General features: G+C 32.5%; 4 protein-coding genes across 4 annotated transcripts; 2 read left to right on the top strand and 2 right to left on the bottom strand.

Moving 5' to 3' along the window:
• The first annotated feature begins 1,651 nt into the window (after positions 1 to 1,651).
• Positions 1,652 to 3,778, top strand: LOC146907578 (protein LATERAL BRANCHING OXIDOREDUCTASE 1-like). The gene is made up of 5 exons (XM_085729126.1): positions 1,652 to 1,861; positions 2,172 to 2,203; positions 2,347 to 2,618; positions 2,707 to 3,031; positions 3,192 to 3,778. Exons 1-5 carry the CDS (start codon positions 1,657 to 1,659, stop codon positions 3,459 to 3,461), a joined length of 1,104 nt encoding a protein of 367 aa, XP_085585252.1. The 5' UTR covers positions 1,652 to 1,656; the 3' UTR covers positions 3,462 to 3,778.
• Positions 3,779 to 4,201: 423 nt separating this feature from the next.
• LOC146907577 (protein LATERAL BRANCHING OXIDOREDUCTASE 1-like) lies at positions 4,202 to 10,688 on the top strand. Its single transcript, XM_085727897.1, has 5 exons — positions 4,202 to 4,332; positions 7,034 to 7,357; positions 8,429 to 8,676; positions 8,974 to 9,298; positions 10,164 to 10,688. The coding sequence occupies exons 2-5, from the start codon at positions 7,088 to 7,090 to the stop codon at positions 10,425 to 10,427; spliced, it is 1,107 nt and encodes a 368-aa protein (XP_085584023.1). The 5' UTR covers positions 4,202 to 4,332; positions 7,034 to 7,087; the 3' UTR covers positions 10,428 to 10,688.
• Positions 10,689 to 20,196: 9,508 nt separating this feature from the next.
• LOC146907576 (uncharacterized) lies at positions 20,197 to 22,052 on the bottom strand. The gene has a single exon (XM_085725886.1). The coding sequence runs from the start codon at positions 21,296 to 21,298 to the stop codon at positions 20,324 to 20,326; it is 975 nt and encodes a 324-aa protein (XP_085582012.1). The 5' UTR covers positions 21,299 to 22,052; the 3' UTR covers positions 20,197 to 20,323.
• A 768-nt stretch (positions 22,053 to 22,820) lies between these two features.
• Positions 22,821 to 27,306, bottom strand: LOC146907575 (replication protein A 70 kDa DNA-binding subunit B-like). The gene is made up of 11 exons (XM_085725885.1): positions 26,788 to 27,306; positions 24,985 to 25,249; positions 24,786 to 24,882; positions 24,562 to 24,689; positions 24,385 to 24,469; positions 24,127 to 24,256; positions 23,874 to 24,028; positions 23,644 to 23,764; positions 23,389 to 23,562; positions 23,203 to 23,274; positions 22,821 to 23,116 (listed from the first exon to the last, which is right to left on the bottom strand). The coding sequence occupies exons 1-11, from the start codon at positions 26,935 to 26,937 to the stop codon at positions 22,928 to 22,930; spliced, it is 1,566 nt and encodes a 521-aa protein (XP_085582011.1). The 5' UTR covers positions 26,938 to 27,306; the 3' UTR covers positions 22,821 to 22,927.
• Positions 27,307 to 27,321: the final 15 nt, after the last annotated feature.

Below are 27,321 nucleotides of genomic sequence, written 5' to 3'. Positions count from 1 at the left end.
AATATGATTAATGACAAAATAGATAGATGATGAAATTGATCATTTTAGTAGTTATGAACCAATTTAAAACACAAAAATTAGCTAAGAGATAAGATGGTAAATTTAACCTATATTAAAAGTATTGTACATACTATCGAGTAAATAACACAATTTGAATAAAATAATTAATTTTACTTAGAAAAATAAATATGACATTCTTTTTAAAATACTTCTGTCTCTAAATATAAACATTTATTTAGCTAAATATTTGTCCTTAGATATAAGCTTTTTTTTTTTTTTTAAATTACTATATACATTTATTCTTTCTTTAAAAAAATAAAACCCTCGATTAATAATACTAAGTCTGTTGAAATATGGAAAGGCAAAATTTGCTACATACAAGGAATACAAGGAGTATTTTAGGTACATTTATACATAAAATGGACAATTAACTAATTACATTATCATTTTTTTATATAGTTTTTTTAAGGATTTTTTTTTGTCAAATTGTCTAGTGATTAGCAATTGACCTTCTAACGTGAATTAGTCGGGTGTTAATTTTTTTTTTTTTAAAATTGTTTTGAAAGAGGATGCCAACTTTTTATTGAGTGAATGGTCACTTTGATCTCTGACTCTTCACCTCGTTGTCTCAAAGGTCCTGACTCATAATAAAATTCAAAATAGTCTCTGAGTGTGCAGTTCCGTTATCAATTTAATCCCTTACGTTAAAAATTTTTGTTAACTGATGAGGTGGCGTGCATGAGGTGTCACTTTGGTCCCTGAATCGAAAATCAATATCCTCAAATCGAATCTCAAATCAATTGTTTGACGGTTACGAAATATGCATATATTTTTACTAAAATCACATTTGACATGAGACATAATATTAACTATAATAGTCAACACCATATAAACTAAACTTCTTTGATTGAGAGAACAAAAGATTTGGAGTTTAGTATGTTTCTTTCTTACCGCATATTTCCACTGATTCACAACCGAAAAAAAAAGAAATCGATTTTGAACAAAGAGAGAATTAGATGAGTTTTATGGATTTAAGGATTTGAGGATTAAATTCGGGATTTAGAGATTTTGGGATTTGATATTCAATTTGGGAAGATATCGATATTTGGTTCAAGGATCAAAGTGACTATTTTCTACTTTCACTTTAGTCCCTATGACAGCTCATGCACGCCACCTCATTATTTAACAGTAACACCAATGACTTTTTTTGGCGGTGTTCGGAATTCGAACCCCAGACTTTGCATATATTATACATTGTCCTTACCAAACACCAATGACTAAACTAATAACGGAAATACACATCCAGAAATTACTATGTATTTATTTAATCATGAGTCAGCGACCTTTACTGCGCGGTTTAAAGTCATGACGAAAGTGACCATTTATTATTTTTGGAAAATGATAAGATATGCCCTAAGGGCACATGTTAAGAAATTTAAAATAGAAACAATTGTCTCAAAATTGTGCATTCAACTTTATTCAATCTTTAAAAGTCAAAATTTTGTTGTTTTCTATATAAAAGTTTCTAAATTTGAATTCCTTAACTTGTGCCCCAAGGCACAAGATAACAAGACCCATTATTTTTTTTATTGTTGGCAGGTGTTAGCGTACAGATGTACCGTATTTAAAAAAACAGTTTTCCTCTTTTCCCAATCAATGTTTTTACACAGATTCCAGACGGGTTTGGTCTTGAGTGGATCTCATGCTCAACACCAACGCAGACCATATCAATCCACACAGCGAACAGTAATCATAGCAAAGATGAGTACTCTCAATGGAGGAGCTGGTCATAAGAAGGAATCACCCACTTTTCCATATATTCAAGAAACTGTGAGAAAGAGTCCATTGAATGTTCCTGAAAGCTAGGGATTAATTTGTTAGTAAGTGATATAATCTAGGGATTAATTTGATAATAAATTAGATACAAGTTAGCTGAATGATTAAGTTGCTAGACATAATTCAAAATTGAGATTTTTTTGTCTATTCATAATATTTGTAAATTTCAGGGGTATAAATGTCCGACCCCTATAATTTTCGGGGTCGAATTGATGATTTACTCAATTTGTATTTGATAATACAATCCTTTTTTAAATTTAAATTTTAAATATATAACATAAATATTGAAATTTCGATAAATTCGGATAACATAAATATGTCTATTTCCCAAAGAGGTCACTTGGTTTTAAGATCACTTTTCATCCTTGTACTCGGTTCGAGAATTGGCACCAGAGAGGATAACATAGATACTATCAAATTTAAATATATATGCAATGAAACACAATAGAAAAAATAGATAGACGTGTACATTAGTGACCTTCTATTCACCAATTGTAATAATACGTTCAGCAAGTTCGCAGTAAAGTATTTATATCTTTGCAATGCAATTACTACTTTTTCCAGGTAGTGAATCATGGCATGCAAATAGATCTGATGCAGCGACTAAAGGATGCAGTAGCTAAGTTTTTCGAATTATCAATAGAAGAGAAGATCAAGTATGCAATGCCCCCAGATGATATGCAAGGTTACGGGCATACTTCAGTTGATTGGTCGGATTATCTAGTCTTACTCGTTTACCCGACCCAGTTCAGGAAGCCTCAGTTTTGGCCCGAGGAATTGAAGTAGGTATTCTTGATATTTTAGTATGTTACAGTATCGTAGTTTATCTCGTAGGATTAATTTCAAGTATCTCTTGTGATGTTAACACAGGGATAAAGTAACGGCATATTCAAGTGAAATTAAACGCATTGGCGAGGAAGTTATCAATTCTCTAGCATTGCTTTTGGGGTTGGAGGAACATGTTCTTCTTGATCTACATAAAGAAGTACATCAAGGTTTCCGTGTGAACTATTACCCTCCTTGTAACACACCTGAGAAAGTACTGGGTGTCAGTCCGCACTCGGATCCAAGGACTATTGCATTAGTTATGCAAGATGATGATGTACCTGGGACAGAAATTCGATACAAAGGAAGTTGGGTACCGATTACTCCAATTCCAGGTGCTTTAGTGGTCAATGTTGGAGATGTAATAGAGGTAAGTACTTATTGATTTCTTTCTTTAGTGAACGAATACAAAAGAGGATACTAAAAATTGAGAAAAACCAAATGTTTAAGAAAGAAAGTAATAGTATAACATGAGACGATAAAGTCGCTGAATTATGAACATTTTTGTTTTCCTTTTGTAATCTTTACAGATACTGAGTAATGGCAAATACAAGAGTGTGGAACATAGAGCAATCACAAATAAGAACAAGAAAATGACTACTTTTATATCATATTTGTTCCCTCAGGGTGATGCTGAAATTGGGCCATTAGATCATATGATGGATGATCAAAATCCCAAGATGTACAAGGACACCATGTATGGAGAGTATTTGAGGCACATGCTGAATAGGAAATTGGAAGGAAAACCACATATCAATGCAACAAAGATAAATGAATGGATAGGGGAATATCAACTTTAAGAATAGAAAATAAACTAGTTCTGCCTCGTGTTACTTTTTCATGTTGTCAATTATTCGTGTTATTTTAGAAAGGCCTAATGAATGAAGTTGTCCCTATTTACTAATATGATCACAAGAAGGCCTAACGAATTGACAAGTCCAAAAGAGAGACTCATGGGGTGACTCGGCTTATTTTAGAAAGGACTCATGACTTGGCTAGTTCTACAAGAAAATATGTTTTGCATTTGGTTACAGTTTGTTGCTTGTTGTGTATCATCCTATATAAACTTTGTATGCTCTCTTGATTTGAATCAATGAAAGTTATAACAGTTTCCTAAGTTTACTCTAGTTTCCCTCTCTAAATTCTGGAGTGTGACTCGAATTGGGTCGTAACAATTGGTACTTTTTTATCTCACTCCCTCTAGCCAAAAATCGGTTTGACTATTTCAAACTTTGACAGCAGTGAAGATGTGTACTGGTGTATTCTTTGCACTGAAAAGTCGTTCATTGCAAGGGGAATATCGGAGGCGGAAAAGATATCGAAACTGCAAAAGCAACGTAATTTAGGTACTGGTGTATTATTTGGAGACATTCACAGTTGCTTTTCTTTGGCGATTTAAGCCAGAATATCGCGACGTGTTGATGATATTAGGGCAGGAGGAGCCGAATACTGATTCCCAGATTCATGACCTGGAACATCCAGAAATTGATCATTCCGGCTCTGAATCATTCACTGCCTCCTCTCTGGTCTTCCCTGGGATGCAGCCGTTAGTTTTTGGCATGCTTCCTTTTCTACCTATGCTGTGTGCACCAAAAGGGATGGCATGGCTGCTGATTTGAGTAGTGATCATGCAGTTGAACAATTACTTACATATTATGTGGCCACATTCAGGTATGGATCCAAGTGTCAACTATTTTAATTCATGCAGAACTTGTAGTTTTGTTTGAATCAGGGATATGCATAATTTGTAATTTGGGCTTAAACTTTTACCAGCTATATTGTCCCTCTAGTAGCCACACTTCCAATACTTGTGAATCATAATGTGACTAATTGAAAAATGTGCCAATTCCTACTCGTGCTAGTTTCCACACATTTAGCGGATTAAGTTTGCTCTCTCTTGATATATTTGCAAATAGGATTTTGTCCATGCTTAACAAAGAGGAGGATTACATGGGGGTGAATGGTTTTTTCTGCCAGTATTTCTAACCTTCTTGAGAAAGCAGATTACTAGAGTGAAACTTCCTTCATCAAAAGTTGACAAGTCATTAGCTATTAAATAAGAGAAATTGAGAGTCATGCTTAATGCAACATTGATTGGCTCCAACTTATTGTAAAGCCTACAAGTGAACCAACTATTTTTCTCCCTGCCAAAGAAAATGAGAAGGCTGAAGAGGTTATCAAGAAAGTGTTGTAGAAGGTTCTTGTTCACTGCAATAATCCGGAATGCATTTTGCTTCTATTTGTATTGGAATCGACCACTTCAATTATTACTGGAGTAGAATATCGAATTGTACTTTCGCAGAAAATTACAGATTATGCTGACCAACTAAAATGGTTTTCTAGCGTGGGTTTCAAAATTTGTTGCACTAACTGTTGTCAGAATGAGATAAACCTCCGGAATTGTCTTTATAGCTATCCACTGAGCTTTACCTCTAATCATCGTTCCAATCATGATGATGATGAAGGGCATAGTGCATGTGATTTCACTTAAATAGGAACATACTGAATATATTTGTGATCTTGGGTTTTCTGTAGACTTGGCTGGAAACTATGTTACTTTAGGTGATATTTGGAATCCAGATGCTTTCATTCATAGTAGCTGCAAACATATTAAAGATTGATGCTGATTCCTTTGCTACTTATTCATTAGCCTTGACACTTGCTAGAGTGGTTGAGGAAATAGAACATTGAGAAACGATTGAGCTTTGCATATGTATGAAATTCTTTGCTACATAGGAATTGTTGTGATGTGTTAAGTGAGTTAAAGTCCCACATTATATGGAAGAGTTGGGTCGAACAACATATAAATGAGAGGACCCATCCTATATACCCAATGCCTTAAAGTTTTGAGTGAATATGTGGTGTCCGCCTTATTTGTGCTGTTATCGTTAACTCAATGTGATGGTAATAATAGGTGAACCAGGTTTGGATGTAGTTGAAAACTGGTTCGGTTGTGCAGATGGTTTGCTCGAGGCCGTCCAATCAAGATCCGATGGTTCATATTTAAACCTCAATTTTATATTAAACAACTAAAAAATTGTCTTGAGATCTAAACCGTCTGATTTTGGTCACACGGTTACAACGTGCTGACTGCATACAATTAAAGACTAAGGCCGTCTCAATTCATCCCCAACGACTAATTTTAGTAATGGAGTCTTCAAATTTCAAGTTTACTGAATAAATCATATTTGTTCCAGTGTTACTTTTCATATAGATTCTATGCTCTTTTTCATATAGATTCTGTGCTCACGTGATTTTGAGAAATCCAGATTGGATTAGAAATCCTTAAATCCTTCATGTTTTTCAGCCATGGATTTGAATGTTTTAAAAGTATCACACAATTCATTCTTTTTTTTTAATCAAATAGACCCACATCTTCCTATAAAATCATCGATAAAGAGAACTAGGTTTATAGTTCAAACTCTACCTACTCATAAAAAACAAAGACCTCCTAAGGAAGATAACATTCCTTTCTAGTGATTATCATCTTGAAGAAGAATTTTGCGAAGCTACGGTGTTCTAAATATTTTTCTCTAGTATCGTTTTTTTTTAAATGTAAAAGTTTTGTTAATTTAAGTTGTAAAAATCAATTTAATAAAAACAATTTCATAAAAGTAAAAATTAGTTTAAAAAATAAAGTAAAAAAATTCATGTTACCTGCTGGTTGAATGCTAAGTCTTCACTTTGATGACATGCCATGTCTAACTCTACCTCACCTTGTCATTGGTTGAAAAAAAAAAATGTAAACATTTCCGTTTAAAAATTGCTTGATGATAGCAGCCCCATTATTATTATTATAATTAATTTTTTTAATAGATAAAATGACAATAAGAATTGAAAATTTGCACACATAAATAGAGAAGCCAGACTGTCTAGAAGTCCTAGCTCAATTGGCTAATGCCGAAATTGCAAGGCCGGACGTTGTGACCCGGGTTCGAACCCGGGACCTCACAGTTGTGTGTGAGTTTAATTTCAGTGGATTACCACTTCATCTAAGACCAAAAAAAAAAAATAGAGAAGCCAGACTTTAAACTCCAGTCATGTGTCCGCTTCACAATTTTGATATTTTTATCGATTGTATCAGGACATTTGGACATAACTAGCAGCCCCATTATTTGTCTTTTATAAACAATAACATGTGGCAATCAATGAGCTGACTTGCACATTCATGCTTGCAGCATACTATTAGGAACCAGCTCACCTTTGCAATTGAAGTTAATTTATTTCATTTGGAACTCCATAGCCATGTAGATATAAAAGTATTAAAATTATCATTTCCATGTGGATTGACTAGGTATAAAGCTATGGTATTTATTTCTAGAGAATCTCAAGATTCCATCTATTAACAAAAAAAAAAATTCACATATGGCAGTGACACTATAAAAGTTCTCAAAGCTAACAATCTACACCACCAAGCACATTGAAAATGAGTGTTGAGAAAGATAATATTGAGATGGAGGAAGCACCAACTTTTGCTCCATCTTTAGCAGTACCAAATGTTCAAGAAATGGTGAAGATGAATCCTTTGCAAGTTCCAACAAAATATGTGAGGAATGAAGAAGAAATGGAGAAAGTGAACTACATGCCTCAACTTTCTTCTGAGATTCCTGTCATTGATTTTACACTGCTTTCAAATGGGAGCATGGAAGAGTTGCTGAAACTTGAGATTGCATGCAAGGAGTGGGGTTTCTTTCAGGTAATTCATCAACTACAGAATTGTGAGTTACACGTAAATGTACAAACAAAAATATACAATTTTAACATGTTTAATGCGTCTATTTTTTAATAATCTACTAATTGATATGTGTCATTTTGAAGAAAAAAAAATCTAATAAATATACATTAAAAGTAACTTTATATGATAAGAGCATCCATAAAGAATAGTTATGTCAATTTACATCAGATTCGTGGAATCCTTAAAAAAGTTAATAAATACAAATGTTACTAAAATATTCTTTTGTGCACATATGTGTCTAACTCAATTTTTCATTTTCCAAAACATATTCTTTCAAAAAAATAAATCTTCCAAAACATATTAATGCCAAATAGTATATCTAAAAAATATATTCTAAGTAGATATCTTTTTTTTCTTGGTGGTAGCCGGGGTTTCAACCCCGGACTTTGCATATATTATCCATTGTCCTTACCAACTGAGCTTAGCTCACACGGACATTTTTTTAAGGACACTTTTTTTTCTAAGTATATCTAGTCATTTAAAATGAAATTTATACTGAAGGACACTTTTTTTTTCTTCATAAAAATGTTTTTAATTAGGGACCGATATATAGTAGAAACAAACAATATATTCTACACGCGAAAAGGGTAGGTTTGATTTGGTTTTTGCAATCAATTCTTCCAAACTGAACCAAACCAAGTTTTGAGTTGGTTTGGTTCATCGGGTTGCCAATTTTTAAATTTATGAATTTTACTTTAAAATATCTGAAAATAATAATTTTTATTCATATACTATTTATTTATACTATTAAAACATATTATAGTCAACTACTAGAAAAAATGTGTTTTCAAACGGTTAAGTTTTCATCTGAACTATTTTTAATTTTTCAGACAAATTTAGAACAATTTTAAACAAACAAAATTTCCATCCCAAAATTATGAAAATGTTTTGAGACCTTGTTCTATATCTAGAACCTTTTCAAAGATTTTGTAGTACCTGATTAAATATAAGTATTTTTCCTAAGATTGAATGGTTCAAAAGAACTCGAATTTGATTCTTAAGAATTTCGATTGCAAATATATATCTTTGCAGATAGTGAATCATGGTCTGCAAAAAGAACTTGTACAGAGAATGAAGGATGTAGCAGATGAGTTTTTCAACCTTCCAATAGAAGAGAAGGAAAAGTATGCAATGCCCTCAAACGACATACAAGGCTATGGGCATGCCTATGTAGTTTCTGAGGAGCAAACACTTGATTGGTCAGACTCACTAATTTTAATGATTTATCCCAACAGATACAGGAAGCTTCAATTTTGGCCAAAAACCCCACAAGGATTCAAGTATGCATTTTTTTACCTTTTAAATCTAGAATTAAATATGATTTTAGTTTACCCTGTTTGTCTTTAAATTATTATATTTAAAACTTTTTTTCGGAAATAATTATATTTAAATCTTAAAACATTATATTATATATACATATTTAAGGACGTCCAAGCTAAATACTTTGAGGTCCATAGTTCAAACTCTAAACTAACATAAAATCGTATAATGAAATAAAAATAAACATAAACACATTTGAGTTCTTATACAACATATGTACATTTTGTGATTTTGATGAAATTCATTTGTTAATGCAGTGAAATAATTGAGGCATATTCATATGAAGTGAAACGAGTTGGTGAGGAACTTCTAAGTTCTTTGTCTATTATTATGGGGTTGAAGAAGCATGCTCTTGTTGGATTGCATAAAGAATTACTTCAATGTTCACGTGCAAACTATTACCCTCCATGCAACACACCTGAGCAAGTATTGGGTTTGAGTCCACACTCGGACACAGGCACCATTACCATTCTTATGCAAGATGATGATGTTCCTGGGTTAGAAATTCGAAACAAAGGAAATTGGGTTCCAGTTACTCCAATACCAGATGCCCTTGTTGCCAATGTTGGAGATGTTATAGAGGTATTTTTTTTCTTTCTAAATACTCATGTTTTCAAGGAAAAGGGTCCAAGGGAATACGGAGTTCGAATTAGAGGAAAGTAAAACCTAGTAAAAAATTGTTTCAAAAAATATTTGAAGTCAAGTATTCCCAAATGATTCATCATTAACTAAAGCTAATTAAACTCATCAACCACTTATGTCCATCTACTTAGTTTTAAAAACAAAAAAAATAATATTGTAAACATGATATTTAATTAGGAGAAACACATCATCCAATAGTCGGAGAAAACTACAAATTTCCGGTGGAAAGTCAAACGAAATATGTCAACCTATGTAGCACTGACACATCAAAAATAAGTTGTGGGAGGTGCTGCCATGTGTGTTTGTATCAAAAACGCACATATGTATGGGGGTGATAATATTCAATAATCATCATCTTTAAAAGGTATTATCGGTGTCTAAGTGTTAATGCTATCATGTCATGTGTAGTTTCAATATATTTATGACCAGTGCTTCATAGGTGTTAATCTCAATTGGCATAATTGACTTTTTCAATGTTTTCTTTTTAATGGAAAATGTTATTTTTAGGGAATTAATGGAAAATGTTGGCAATTTGTTGTTAAATTAATTTTTTTTTCTCCTTCGACCGAGTTTGAACTCAGGACCTCCAACTTCTTATCTCTTATCCTTTAGCACAAACTAGTTGAGCTAGCCAACACCTAACTAATTTCTGTATTGAACACAACTAACACATGAAGCATATATTTCTAAAATAAAGCTTGGCACGAAAGTAATACCAACAGATAAAGTGACCAATTTTTTTTTTAAATGACAATTAATTTATATACCTACAATTTTCAGTTTATTCCTTTTTCAATGTGAACAGATATTGAGTAATGGAAAATACAAAAGTGTAGAACACAGAGCAGTGACAAATAAGAACAAAAGAAGGACTTCTCATGCATCATTTTTGTTCCCTCGAGATGATGTTGAAGTTGAGCCATTTGATCATATGATAGATGCTCAAAACACCAAAATGTACCAGAAAGTCAAGTTTGGAGATTATTTAAGGCAATCCATGAAGAGAAAAATGGAGGGAAAAGCACATATTGATGTGGCAAGGATAAAGGAACAATTAATTGAGGAATAACAAATTAAAGAAAATGCCTAGTTGAGAAAATTATGAAAGTGTTCTACTTTGAAGATTGTGTGATTCTCTCTCTCTTTTTTGCTTTACGCATTTTTTCTCTCCTTTTTAACGTGCATATTTCTGATTTTTTTTTTTTTTAATATTTTGCTTATGTTTCCTAAAATCTCTTCTTGATTGAAGGAAGAGTTAGAGAATTACATGTACTCTCTCTATGTAAACCAATGTTCGACGGATGAATAAAACATAACAATGTTACCCTATTAATTTTCTACATGGTATGATATTTTTTGAAACATCTGGTTTTAGGTTTATATAAATATAATAAAGTGGCCAATAACATGACATGTTTTACTGCACGTCCTGTTCTCACCTCACCCGTCCGTGACCTGCCTTTTTCGTTACCCTAATGGCACGTAACAACGTGTGGAATATGATAATCTTAGCGGTATCAAAATATTTTTAATTATCGCATCCTCAAAGACTTATGTATTTCTTTTTCTCAACAATTAATATGATTTTAAGTGAGGGTTTCCAAAGTTTGTTTGTGCATAATAAAAGCGAGAAAGATGATAAAAATAATAGATAAGTAAAATTATTGGGACTAGGTTTCATTTGTTAGAATCAAGTTTGTTTGAAGAACAATGACATCTAATTTTGGTTTTAATGATATAACAAATAATAGAGAATTTTTTTTACTGTGTGCGTGATGCGCATAATGATAGAAACAGATGAAACGAACCAAAGGTATATCATATAAAAGTAAGTATCAGAATCCAGATCATTATATTCATAGCAATTCCTCTTGACTAAAGAAATGGAATGCTACATCACCTTTTCAAGAAAGTGCATCCTGAAATACTTGGTCGACACATTGAACGTAATCCAATGAAAAAGTGAAGAGTGAATGTTAAAGAGAGTGTTAAAAAGTGAGTGTTTCTATCATTTTTCTTTAAATCAACTCGAAGATGATCTCCTCAACGAATCTTCTAGTCACTACGTACATGTATCATCTTGTCAACACTTCATTACAGATCATTTGCTCCAACTGTAGTGTATGGAAGCAGAAATGCCTTTGAAGAAGTTAAGGCTATTTTCACTTAAGACGTGAATGATGTTAAAGAAAAGATTTCATGTTTTGCTCGAAAAGTATCTTTTTGAAATCACTCGAGTTGTCTCACCTCGTAGATTGAAGCTTTGTTGAAACCAAAGGCTTTTAGTACGAAAATACTTATTTGTGTTAGATCTTTGCAGTAAAAATCTACGGTATATATACTAGAATCTATGGTATAAGAGATATCTTAGTAAGTATAATCAATTGATTATAGTGGATTAAGTCCTTCTTGTGGAGAAGGCAAAATCACTCTATTAAAGGTGGACTGGACTAGCTATCGATAGATAGTGAACCAGTATAAATATATCGTGTCACTCTTTTGGGACAAGATCATAACGTGGTTCACTTCCCCATTTCATAAGCTCCCTCTGATGTTGACATAAATTTTGAGTTTAAAGAGCAATTTCCATCATTTTATGTATGCTTCTGTTGTGTATGTAAAGAGAATCTAAATATAGAGGCTCACAGTTTAAGTAAAGCTTCTAAGGTTGTTGGAACCAAAATCTAGTCTAGGGTTATTACAAACTTTGGTGTAGTTTGTAATTCCTATTTGGTATCTTTCTTTAATATCTGAGGTATTTTCAACCAAAAAAAAAAACTAGAAACTTCTCTTTCTTCAATGTCCCTATATGGAGACAATGTAAAATGGAATTATGACAGTGATTTCGTCGTTTGTAATCCTCTAAATTGTTACGATTAAATAACTTAAATAACTTAATTGATACAAAAAAAAACACTTAAGTACCAACTTGTTACAATTAATTAACTTAACATAAGTGATACAAAAAAAACTTAGGACGATTTTATTACAATTAAATAAATTAAATGACTTATGATGTAATATAGCCTAAATAAAATAATTTAACATACCTAGCAAATCAATCCGTCTTACAGAGAACTAATTTGCAATTGTTTAAATTATCATTAATTATTTTTATTAGGGGTCATTTTTAATATTAGAGCCGAGCCTCCAATTTTATTGGAACGGCCTATGTACATTAACTTCTTCATAGTTGCAGACTCGCAGACTCCTGAAGTTATTTCATGATCAATTCATGGAAGCAAAGCAACACCATCAAAACTTTGACAATAATTTCCCTCATAAATTTTTCAGGTGCTGCACCAAAAGAAAGGGAATAAATCTGCTTTAGAAACTCCTAACTAGATATTTAACATGAAAAATAAATTTTATGAAGTTACTACTATTACACTCGAATCAATAAACCAAGTACATATATCAAATTTAAAAGAGTGAATTAATATATATCAAGTCTGTGAAGAGATTGAACTGAGCAACAACTTGCCTTAGAGCATCCACAATGGTAGTACACTAATAGGGACTCCTTAAACCGACCCCACTGGTAAATATCACATTTACATAACACATATTCTAGAGATCTAAGAAGTTTACTTATCACAGTTAAATTTGTTAAAGAAACTTCACATGCTATATATACCAAAGATTATTTGCAATGTGGCCCATTAAATGGCTCAGAAGACACCATCATTTCTCAATTTATTTGTCAATAAAATGCTATATACAGGTATGAAGTGTATAGCAGTCATGGTAGATAATTATTTTTGTAGATGGAAAGCAGTCTTGGTTTTGCATTTATCAATTCAAAACCACTGCTAGATTACTCTCATGAATGAATCAACTTTGATTAGAGAAATTAGCAAAGGTAAAGAACTAAGATACTTATAATAAATTCATTCTCATGACCACACTATCAAATAAACTTTTAAATAATTTATGATAACATGCATAGACATGAGAGAATTACTACACAGTAATACAATTCCACAAAAATTCAGCATTATTAGTCATGAATTCAACTTTAGCCTAAAAATTATGCCTATAAAATTTCTTTAATCAAGTAGCATTAAAATCATAAGGGATACTCATCTTATACCAAAAAACACTTTTGATTATGCCTTTATTCACATCCCTTTATTCACATCGGTTTTTATAACTCTATTTTATTTAAATAAGTATTAGCACGTAGAAAGAAACTCTCTACAATTTAACTCCAAATTCCAAACTAAATACATAAATAAATTTGAGTCCTAAAACAAGTCATTACTGGTACCACAAGTAACATGAAGACAAAAATGGAAGTAATAAAGTCACACCATATTACCAAAATATGGCAGCATATAGAACTTCAAATTATAAACATTATCGTATTTGGCCTAAAACAAAATTGAAATGTATAGTGATAATTCAGAGTACTCCTTGAACCTAAGCAAGAGTCATAATTAATTCAAATTCATATATTAACACACGCCAAATTCATATATAAGCACAGCGGAACTGAAAATATGTGATTCAAACTGACAAAGCATATGTCTCTATATAATTGATATTATTCAATATCATTGTATAAATTAAGTGGTAAGTGTGTAAATGATGAACACACATGATAACACAAATAGATGCTTTTGTGACCGGTATCAATCATTAAATTTTCTAACACCGTGTTATCAAATGCATAATCAAAATGCCCACTTAGCCATAATCACATAAAGAAAGTTAAGGACGGAAAAAACCTCATTATCAAAGCATTTGTACGTAACACCATAGCACTCCGAACCTGGCACTAGAATTTTCTTTTTCTTTTCACAGCTTCAGTAGTGAATGGTTGCAACATTTCCAAGTTAAGTAATTTCATAGCCATCTTTCACATAACTCTTCTAAATTTTCGCTTCACTCATCAATATTGAATTGTGCAGATTGATTCTGAAAATAGGGTACAAATAATTCCATTATTAAAATCCTCAAGATTGTTGTAGAATAATAACATAGAACCATCTCAAATAATAATAACAAGGAAAATGCTATTTATCTAGAAAAATAGCATCAAGAATTTTTCAAGACACATGAGGCAAGTTTTAATTGCATGATTTATTTGTCCACTTCCTATTTTTCAGCCACACCTCCTTGAATTGTGGCAAATAGTGCATTGTGATTGGTTGCTTTTTATTCTTGAAGAATTCTTGATGTTTTTTTTTTCTAGAGATATAGCAATGCTCTAATAACAAACAATTACAACTAAAATTAAATAAGAGAACAAGAGAAACTTATCGAATTTGGTTGTAGACACAGCTCCATTAAAATCTTCACAAATCAACTTAGAACAACCATGCAAAACAACACACTGTTAAGTAACCTGAGGCGTGACATAGTCACTGTCCTTGAGGATTTTATCCGCCTCATAAGCGCATATCCTCCCAGGATACAACAGTTCTTCTCCATTATGAATCATAACCGGAGGTGACAGAACAGCTCAAATTTATCTCAAAGATGTCAGGAGATGTAACCCAGAAATATTTTGGATGAGAGAAAATAATTGTGCACAGAAAAAAAATGAAGTGAGACAGTTTTTTCGTGTATAGTATGTGTAGGTTTATATATATCTGTAGCAAGTAAGCTTTGTCTTATGTATATAGAAGTGATGGCTGAGTTACGTGAGTAAAAACAAAGTAGATTAACCACCCATTATGGACAAAGTCAAAGGCATAAAATTAGTGCCACATATTCCATAAAAATAGCAACATGAAAAAACCATTTTTCAGTTGAGAAATATATGCAAGGTTTTTGAATAAGTAGCTAATTTTGGAATTGATAAAAACGTGAAAACAATATTTTGGAGAGACTTGGTTATATTTAACTTTTGAAATATAATAATTAAAAATATACAGCAATCCCCCACATATTTCAAAAGTTAAAATAAAAAGTTAAAAAGAGTTTTTTCTGGGTAAACATCGTAGATGTAATGCATCGGAACGGTATAGCAAGCTATGGAACCCGTCCTAAACTAATAAGACTTAACACACAGTGAATTGGTTTAGCAAGCTATGGAACCCAAGACACTTGTTGTATGTCAGAGGTCTCATAATCGCACTACACCCCCACAATTCTTGCTGTTACGCGGTTGTGCGCTAATAGGTCGTGCGTGTGCCTGGTATTCATGAGTGCTCTAGAGATTTTGCCAAGATCTCATGCAAGCGGCCCCACTCGACACTCATATAGGCGATTTCATCAAGTGTATGCTGCAAGTCATACACCACCCATAAAGGGATATGATAATCGTTGAAAGCGATATTATAGCTTATCCTCTCAATATTGCAGTGTCTAGCACTTACTCAAATACACCATAGGAAAGAGACTAGGATTAAATTTAGTGCTAGCAGAACTAACATGTGACTTGTTCTTACCACATTGAACCTTCTTCATGGGATCTCCAATCACAAAGGTTGGGTTCCTATCACATGTCAATTTCGATTGGCTTAAGTCTCAATCCCCTCGATGCTCATAATTTTATTTCATCCCAGGGGCTTTATTAGTACGTACTTTACACACATTGATGAAGACAAAAATTTCTTTCATCAAAGAATATTGACTAAGACGTCTCTCAGTCAATTAATCTCATATTTACCAAGTTAACAATTATAAACTTGTTCTTCATAATAAATTCATACAGGTCTGCTTAGTTGTCTATTAAGCGACAACATATTCATCAATAAGCTAAATCTACTTATTGATTTATTCTCATTGGATTCATATATATTTGACATCTTTGTATTATTTTAATACAAAGGTTTATCCACTCTATAAACAATATTTCATATATCATCAACATACCTTCTATAGTATACTCTTCAGGTCTACTTAGATAACTTCTAAGCGACAACATCTCTACAAAGGAAAAATTGATTATATTTATCACACAGGTCCACCTAAAAGACTTTCAAGCGACAACACTCCCACATTGGGTAACATAAGTGAATATTTATTCATTTACATGAATAATTTCCAAGTAACAATGTTAACTCAATTAATTTCTAAGAGCATAAGCATAATAGTTCACAATAGAATAAACTTCTCACAACATCAGTACATCTTATATCAGAAGAAAACCACTGCTAGATTACCTCATGAATGAATCAACTTTGATTAGAGAAATTAGCAAAGGTAAAGAACTAAGATACTTATAATAAATTCATTCTCATGACCACACTATCAAATAAACTTTTAAATAATTTATGATAACATGCATAGACATGAGAGAATTACTACACAGTAATACAATTCCACAAAAATTCAGCATTATTAGTCATGAATTCAACTTTGGCCAAAAAATTATGCCTATAAAATTTCTTTAATCAAGTAGCATTAAAATCATAAGGGATACTCATCTTATACCAAAAAACACTTTTGATTATGCCTTTATTCACATCCCTTTATTCACATCGGTTTTTATAACTCTATTTTATTTAAATAAGTGTTAGCACGTAGAAAGAAACTCTCTACAATTTAACTCCAAATTCCAAACTAAATACATAAATAAATTTGAGTCCTAAAACAAGTCATTACTGGTACCACAAGTAACATGAAGACAAAAATGGAAGTAATAAAGTCACACCATATTACCAAAATATGGCAGCATATAGAACTTCAAATTATAAACATTATCGTATTTGGCCTAAAACAAAATTGAAATGTATAGTGATAATTCAGAGTACTCCTTGAACCTAAGCAAGAGTCATAATTAATTCAAATTCATATATTAACACACACCAAATTCATATATAAGCACAGCGGAACTGAAAATATGTGATTCAAACTGACAAAGCATATGTCTCTATATAATTGATATTATTCAATATCATTGTATAAATTAAGTGGTAAGTGTGTAAATGATGAACACACATGATAACACAAATAGATGCTTTTGTGACCGGTATCAATCATTAAATTTTCTAACACCGTGTTATCAAATGCATAATCAAAATGCCCGCTTAGCCATAATCACATAAAGAAAGTTAAGGACGGAAAAAACCTCATTATCAAAGCATTTGTACGTAACACCATAGCACTCCGCACCTGGCACTAGAATTTTCTTTTTCTTTTCACAGCTTCAGTAGTGAATGGTTGCAACATTTCCAAGTTAAGTAATTTCATAGCCATCTTTCACATAACTCTTCTAAATTTTCGCTTCACTCATCAATATTGAATTGTGCAGATTGATTCTGAAATTAGGGTACAAATAATTCCATTATTAAAATCCTCAAGATTGTTGTAGAATAATAACATAGAACCATCTCAAGTAATAATAACAAGGAAAATGCTATTTGTCTAGAAAAATAGCATCAAGAATTTTTCAAGACACATGTGGCAAATTTTAATTGCATGATTTATTTGTCCACTTCCTATTTTTCAGCCACACCTCCTTGAATTGTGGCAAATAGTGCATTGTGATTGGTTGCTTTTTATTCTTGAAGAATTCTTGATGTTTTTTTTCTCTAGAGATATAGCATTGCTCTAATAACAAACAATTACAACTAAAATTAAATAAGAGAACAAGAGAAACTTATCGAATTTGGTTGTAGACACAGCTCCATTAAAATCTTCACAAATCAACTTAGAACAACCATGCAAAACAACACACTGTTAAGTAACCTGAGGCGTGACATAGTCACTGTCCTTGAGGATTTTATCCGCCTCATAAGCGCATATCCTCCCAGGATACAACAGTTCTTCTCCGTTATGAATCATAACCGGAGGTGACAGAACAACTCAAATTTATCTCAAAGATGTCAGGAGATGTAACCCAGAAATATTTTGGATGAGAGAAAATAATTGTGCACAGGAAGAAAAATGAAGTGAGACAGTTTTTTCGTGTGTATAGTATGTGTAGGTTTATATATATCTGCCGCAACTTAACCTAATTTTTTTCCGCTCATTTGCTTTATTAGGTTTGCAATTATTTAACCTAACAAATTTCATCTAAAAAAATGCATTGCACACCAATTTCATTCCTATCCGCTTGCCTTTTTTTTTTTTTTTGAAGAAAAAATTTTCTACCATATCAATGATCACGTATGATCCTTCTATTTTATATTTTCTTTTTTTTTGTCAAGAATTTTACACTTTTTTTTTGGATTTTTTTTTAATTTCATGCCTTTTTTTTTTACATCGTTTATCCTTATTTATTATTATTTATTAATTTTGTTAAGTCTGCAGCAATTTAACCTAATTTTTTTCCCGCTCATTTGCAAATTAGGTTTGCAATTATTTATCCTAACAAATTCCATCTAAAAAAATGCATCGCACCAATTTCATTCCTATCCTCTTGCCTTTTTTTTTTTGAAGCAAATATTTTCTACACTTTTAGGTTTGCAATTATCCTTATTTATTAATTTTGTTAAGTCTGCAACAACTTAACCTAATTTTTTTTCCGCTCATTTGCAAATTAGGTTTGCAATTATTTAACCTAACAAATTCCTTATAAAAAAATGCATCGCACCAATTTCATTCCTATCCTCTTGCCTTTTTTTTTTGAAGCAAATATTTTCTACACTTTTAGGTTTGCAATTATTTAACCTAACAAATCCTTATTTATTAATTTTGTTAAGTGTGCAGCAACTTAACCTGTATTTTCTCACGGACAGTTGTTGTATGTTGTTGTTTTAAGAGTTACATCCAGAGAAGGACTAAAGATATTGATCACTGATGAAGATGGTGAAGATACCAATGTGACGTCTAATGTCGTATATGAGGAAGTATTTCGCAATGTGTGATGAAACTACATGTCAATGTACTAAAAATTTCATATTTCTTTTACCAAATTATTGATAGGATTACAGAATTTTCTTTTATATTATTTTCAGATTTCATACATTTTATGAAGTGTTTTATTTTGTCTACTATAGATTATCACGTGTTATTTTTTCCACCGTTACCAATTATATATTGCATTTTATTATTCGTATGTCAATTTCTTTACAGTAAACCCGAGCGGAGCACATGTCAAAAATTTAGTTATTTATTAATTTTGTAACATCTGCAGCAACTTAACCTAATTTTTTCTTGCTCATTTGCTTTATTAGGTTTGCAATTATTTAACCTAACAAATTCTATCTAAAAAAATGCATTGCACACCAATTTCATTCTTATCCGCTTGCCTTTTTTTTTTGAAGAAAATATTTTCTACCATATCAATGATCACGTATGATCCTTCTATTTTATACTTTTTTTTGGTCAAGAATTTTGCACTTTTTTCTTGGATTTATTTTTAATTTCATGCCTTTTTTTTACATCCTTATTTATTAATTTTGTTACGTCTGCAACAACTTAACCTAATTTGTTCCCGCTCATTTGCTTTATTAGGTTTGCAATTATTTAACCTAACAAATTCAATCTAAAAAAATGCATTGCACACCAATTTCATTCCTATCTACTTGCCTTTTTTTTTTTAAAGAAAATATTTTCTACCATATCAATGATCACGATCCTTCTATTTTATACTTTTTTTTTGGTCAAAAATTTCACACTTTTTTTTTTTTTGGATTTTTTTCATTTCATGCCTTGTTTTTTAACATCCTTATTTATTAATTTTGTTACATCTACCAACTTAACCTAACTTTTTTCCCGCTCATTTTCTTTATTAGGTTTGCAATTATTTAACCTAACAAATTTCATCTAAAAAAACTAGACCATTGACCCGTGCTTCCGCACGGGTCATACAAAAAAAAATTATAGCGCAGATGTAAAAGGGATCATTTTACTTGAAACCAAAAAACAGTATAATTTAATTTATAAAATAAATTGTCAGAAACCTTTGTAACGCACCATATTAAACAATCTCCACGACATCAACCCTGTTACAGTAACATGACATATAAATTTAATGACATAGTTTATTGAAAAAAGAAAATCCAACGTCTGTAAACATAAAAATAGTACCCAAATGCAATAAAATCATTACTACAAAACCAAGTGCTACACATTACGGAAAACTTCTTTGTAGACCACATTTGATGTCACATCAGTATCCTGACCGTCCTCGTCATTGATCAACATCTTTAAACCATCCCTCGAAGTAACCCTCGATACTGCGACGTACAATTGTCCATGTGAAAAAACAGGAGACGGTAGATAGACACCAACATTTTTCAAAGACTGACCCTGACTCTTGTTAATAGTCATTGCAAATGAGACGGACAACGGAAATTGCCTTCGTTTAAACTTGAATGGAATTCTAGTATCAGACGGTTGTAACGATAACCTTGGAATAAACACCTTTTCACCTATATTAGACCCAGATATTATTTCTGCCTCGAGCACAAATTTACCCATTTTTGTAATAATCAATCTTGTACCGTTACATAAACCCAAATTTTGATCTATGGTCCTCAATAACATCACAGGTACTCCTACTTTCAATCGAATCCTATGGTTTGGCAATCCGGAGGCAACAATGGTGTTGAGAAATTCAGGTGTGTGGATGTCGTCCAGTGCGTCACCGCCTAGGTTTTTATGATAAGGTGTATCATAACTCAAATAAATTTTCTCCTCACCAGGAATCAAGTCTAACACATAATCATTAACCTGATCAACAATTGTATTCTTTGGTGCCAATATTGCTCTACTTTGAAAATATTCTGCTTTACCAATGTTTTCTAACAAATTTGGGTAAGTGCTTTCAACAATAGATGCAATAGGATTACCTGAACTTGGAATAAGCAAGTCGGACGGGATTTTGACGGATATGTCGACATCATTGATTAGCCCAGTTGTACCATCCCCAATGCTTAAAACCCAGTCAGAAAACAACTTCCTCTCTTCAATGTCTGCTTCAGATGCTCCGCTTAGAACCCTCATATTTTTTGTAAGCGTAAGAACTTCACAGTACCTCCATAAATTAGATGAGTTAACTGTACCATAGACAATCTCTGGCCTGGTAGCTTTGGGCATGACCGGTAATATCTGCCTGAAATCTCCACCTAAGACAACAACCTTACCACCAAACGGTAAGTCCTTGTTTCTCTCATCTACGGTCTTTAGAACATCTCTCAAGGATCGATCAAGTGCTTCGATCCTTGAGGGAAGTAAGGAATAGGTGGCTTAATTGCATGAAATTCTCCAAAGGAATGCATTTTGCAGTGACTCATATCCTTAGTGAAGGAAATGTCTGTGCAGATGGATTGGATAACATAGGATTATACAATACTGGTTTTAGATGGTGGTATGATGCCCCAAATAGCATTAGACATGATGTTATTAGGAATACGATTGGTTTGCCCAATTACAGGTAACTACCTTCTGAAAAGGTTTGGCTAAAACAGAAATCACACTTAGTAACAACATCTCATTGTTTCGAGTATAGATTGGTTTGGGATCTAACTTTGATTTTTCATTTTGAATAGCTTTGTCGCATTTAGCAGCTCATATACTGGCAGCTTGTGCATCAGCTACTGAAGTTTGAAGTATAGGTGTACTGAGAGCATTCCTTCTTGATTGTTGCCTATGACATCATCATCATTGTTGACTTACATTAATTCATGTATAACTATTATTGTTTAGGATCAACTGTGATTAGTCTGTACAGTTGACTTACCTTATTCATGCGCAATTGTTTTCCTCTACTGTAATTCCAATTCAATGCATTTAATTATCATGTAAATGCATTTGATTACTTGTAAAGTTTGGACAGCTATAAAGCCTTGTACAGCCGTGTGTAAAACATATAGCAGAAATATATTAGGCTTTGTTTTTTTATATGGTATCATAGCTTGGAATCAATATTATCATTATCCAAGTCACTGGATGCACTTACATAAGCTGCAACAGTAGTTGTTACGATTTACGAATTACGACAGGCCTATAGTTGGTTTCTTTCACAACCGTTTGATAATATATCTCACGCCAGCGAGTTCCGATGTACTAAATTTTAGTTTACAGGCGTATAATAAATGAACCAATTAAACTCCTAAGAGATTAAACTAATAGCCACTATTATTGTACTTTTCTTTTACATATCCATCCAAAGTGAATGATCTCACATATTCTGTTCCATCATCAAATTGAATAGGATCATGGACATTTTCAAACTAAACCAAATTAAACCCCTCACAGTCGCATTCCTAGTGAGGTTTTTAAGAACACGTTGAGTAGTGCATTTTACTTATATCCTAAAATGAATAATAATTAACACAGAAAAATGTATAATAATTGATTGATCTGGATATACAGGTAAACATTAAGTATGGTCTATGAATGCCAAAACACATTTAGCGTGCTATTTGCAAACAAACTCCTATTAACACTATAAGAGTGTGTCAAAGAAACCAAAATCAAATAGATATATAATAAATAACACACTAATTAAAGCACTTAATGCTTAAACCAAAACTTTATTTAGGTGTACTGCTGAAAGTTTGTAGAGCTAAGCAAGTACAACCAACACAATAATACGATGAAAATTATTGACCAAATTGTATAAACAGAAAGGGAAAACACGGATTCTTAAAGGTCTGATTCATGAACATTGAAGACAGTAAATAACAAAGCAGGTAGTTCCAACATTCGAGCAAGTCAAACAGCTTAAGTGTCCTTAGGCTCAATCTTGACACGAACAGACCTGTTAGGTTTTGTAACTGATGCCTGACCAGCTTCACCATGTTCAACAGCCACAGAGTCAATGCTGTCAGAGGACCTCTTAAGACTTGTCTTGCTGGTTGGTGTGCCAATCATGGAGGTATTGCTGCATGAGTCTTGAACCTCCTGCACATCCTGTAGACATTTGCATAAAAAATTTTGTTTAAATTTATTACAGATTAAATTTTATGCATTTCATTAGTAAGTGATCAATCAAGTACCATCTGGACATTATCATTGTTTGGAGCAACACCATCCACACTTGGCTCCTCACCAGATCCATCGTTGGGTTTCTATCATACATACACCAACAAAAGAACAAATCAGTCATAGAATGTCATAGGATGATTTCCTTATAAACATTAATTTAAAAAAATTATTAGATTGTAATATCAATTATGAACTACCTCTAAATTATACTTAGACATGAATTGTTCAATGACACCAACATCATCAGATGCCTTTTTAACGGTATAATTCCTATACTTCTTCATGATATTTCCTTCACCAACCTCAACCTTGAAAAGTATTTGCTTGTCAAGGAGCACATCAAAATCAGTAGGATAATCACTGGCACCTCCCTGTCGAAAGATCAGAAGATGTGAGTTGAGAATTACGTGGAAAACAAATGCTCATATGTAGTACATGGATCTATCCAATACCTTATCATGTTCTTTGATTAAGTCTTCCACTGTACGCCCTATAAATTGTGTTACCTGGCGATCAAAAAGGACAAAGGTAGTGGACCCTGTATCGTCCATCACAATGACATGCAGCTTGTACCTAACAAATTATTAACGGTATCAATAGACTACCATGAAATTATTAACGGTATCAATAGACTACCATGTATAATAAAATCAAAAATTATATTCGGATAAGACTCAGATACCTAGGCACAGCGCCCTTGCATTTTTTGCACCTACGACAACGGAGCATTCCATTCTCAACAGTGACCAGTGAAGCACACTCGGTGCATGACCGAAAGTACCACTCAACTCCAGTTTCGATCTCACATATAGTGGCAAGTACCGAACCTTGACACACCTGTAAAAATTTCACCGCCTTTTACATATAAATCTCGAACATAAATGTGAATGAGTAATCCAAACCAATATTTATAATTTACTAAAACAGACAACTACCTGAGTTGACTCGATCATACTTTCGATTGTCATTCTCTCGGTGTTGAGCAACTCATCTGACAGAGATGCAGAGCCGCTTGAGGAAATTTGGCTAACACTTTGGGTCAATTGGACCGATGCATTTTTCATGCTGATAAAAGTACAACAACGTCATTAAAAGAATTTTACTCAACCAGCAAAAGGTTTCATTGATACAACAACGTTCATACGAATCATAAATTTTTAGTTTATATCCTATTTAAAAACTTAAATGCTTACGCTTCCATGTAAGCAGCAACTTCAGGTAAATCGCCATTAACTATGAGCTTAGTCCCAAAAAATGCATTAGCAATTCCCATTGCACCTAATTTTACCAAATTGACCAGCAAGTGAACATTATCTTCCATTTCATGTGTGGATATTAGTAGAAAGCAGAAACCAAAAACTATCAAATACCCTTATATTTGCGTGTCCTGCAAAACTGAACTATCAATATAACAGGCGAAGAGTTGTCATGGTTAACAAAAAAGCTGACAATTTTGTCAGCATGTTCAGCCCAAAGAGAGCAATGCAAACGGTTGTTTCTACAATCAAATATTAGGTAATAGTCAATTCATCCACACAATGTTTATCAAAATTGTATTACATGAAAGAGGTATGAATAAAAAGATAAAGCTCACTCCTGATCTTGCAAAGTGAGATCTATCACTTTGCTCTTCCTGCCCTCGAATTCAGTTTCCCTTAGATCACCCTTTTCAATTACATGACCAATAACATCTGATTTAACGTATAGAAAAGAAAAACAAATGTTAGTGTTGTCTTAAGGAGTCCAGAAAGTCATAAGTAATGAACAACACACATTCATAATCGAAGTCTCACCAGCAGATGTGTCCTGGACATTTGAAGAGAGAATTTCATTGAATGACACGAACTCAAAAACATTGTTAGGAATAGTAGGCAAGTCTTTTTTGATAAAATTTGAGTTGTGCAGCATACTAAGTTTGTGTTTGTGGGAAGTTAGCTTATATGGACCTTCATTAAAACCGACGATTGCATTGTGAAGCTCATATGTACCCCCTACCTCAACCAATGACCTGAACTTTGCCACCAATTCCTTTCTGACTGTGGCGTGGATACGTCCACCCTATAGATGGCAACAAAAGTATTAAGTAGGTGGTTAATTAAAATAATAAACTAATTTAAAATAGGCACGTTGACAATTCCTTCTTAAATAGGATAACAAATAAATAACCAACTAATTGGTGCTAATTTGTGTTAGATAATAAGGATAATTTACATAAAGAAACTTACTGCGCTATTGCACAATTTCCTGGCCTGGTGTTAGTATCTCTATTTTTTTTCTTCCTATTTGTGTGACAATTGCGTGGCAATCTAACATGTTGGTATTTGAGAAAGTGTTTGCAGATAAAATGAGGTACACAAAGGTATTTTTAATTTTACAATTAAGGATGCATGCAAAATTGAGGTAAACAAAGGTTTAGTAAACAAATGTTTGACATCACAAAACTGTCTTGGCTTGCAATGAATTGTGGTATACTATTGGATTGCAACTAAACATAAAGAAGGATAATTTGTGTGACAATTTCCTGGCCTGGCGTTATTGGCTTTCTCTTTTCATAAGTCTGAACCCTAAGACCACAGGTTAATTCACATAAGAACCTTATTGCATTATTACACAACCTTATATTCTACTATTAGCTATATATCTATTCTATGAAGCATGGTATTTTAATACTCTCTTCATCTGTTCAATGACACCAAAGCAGAACAAAACAGTAAGGATATCGACCTTATTGCATTATTACACAACCTTATACTCTTCTTTCAACCTATACATGATCGAATTTTTTTTTTCTGCTGTGTTTAACATCCGAACCACGGTCTTTTAATACTTTCTTCAGGTATTTTTTTCCATTTCATTATTTTCTGCTGTTAATTAAGAATTCTACTATTACCTATATATCTATTCTACGAAGCATGGTCTTTTAATACTCTCTTCATCTGTTCAATGACACCAAAGCAGAACAAAACAGCAAGGACATCGACCTTATTGCATTATTAGTAATTAACCTTATACTCTTCTTTCAACCTATACATTATCGAATTTTTTTTCTGTTGTGTTTAACATCGGAAGCATGCTCTTTTAATACTCTATTCAGGTATTTTTTTTCCATTTCATTATTTTTTGCTGTTAATTAAGAGACCAGAAGTTCATTATAATCAATGTCTTTATAATCAAGTATTCAACACTTCTAATCCTTTCCAAAATCGTTGACTACCAAACTTGATAATATAAATTTTGTTTCTGTATATTGACAGGTAGGCATAATTTACTTTTAATTAAAAGTAAGCAAGGGAAACCAGAAATAATGACAACATCATAAATTTAAGTAGGAAAACATCAACAAATCCATATATTTATATGCAGGTAGGCATAATATACTTATGCTTTTAATTATACGCACGTATGCAAAGATATAAATTTAAGGGCAACAAATTTATAAATCCATGTTTTAGAGACTTTTACCTAGCCTGAGAACGCATACTTACTATGCAAGCTTTTTTCAAAGTAATCAACAGATATTTTGAGAATTGAAAGGTAAACCAGAAATAAATATATGTGGTTAATTCTAAAAAGTAACATTGAAAAATTGCACAAACCTTTGCATCAACCAGCAGCATGTTCATGAAAATGATGTTAGTCGGATTTTTCTTCTCTGGAATTAACCAAATATGAGCAACACGAACACACATCTTCAGGTTCTTCTTTCCTCCAGCAATAGCAGACACTGGGGTGTATATGCTAGACATTGTTACTTGGTATTTGTCAAGAAAGGAGTTGGTTGTTTATAATGAGATTATATCTGTGTTAGGTGGAGAAGTATTTAAAGAACAAAAGGATGATAAGCTCGTAGGAGACTATAATGACTGTGGAAAACGATTTGTGAATTGATGTTGCAGTCAAAATAGCTTATTCTGTTAGGTACGTGCTGTTCAGTTCTTTGCAGAAAAAATAGGATAATCTGTTCAGGAAATATTGACATGTTGATAAGCACTATAAAAATAGGGCAGTCTGTTCATTAAAGATTGAGATATTGATAATCATGAAAAATAGAACAATCTGTTTGATAAAGGTTGACATTGGATCCTGGTATTGATAAGCATGGAAAATAGTTTTTTTTTTTTTTCACCATG

This window comes from Medicago sativa, chromosome 7, assembly GCF_051527215.1.
Source record: "Medicago sativa cultivar Bolivia chromosome 7, Bolivia_mono, whole genome shotgun sequence".
In the NCBI taxonomy this organism is placed as follows: domain Eukaryota; kingdom Viridiplantae; phylum Streptophyta; class Magnoliopsida; order Fabales; family Fabaceae; genus Medicago; species Medicago sativa.
This window is presented reverse-complemented; position numbering and strand designations above follow the sequence as displayed.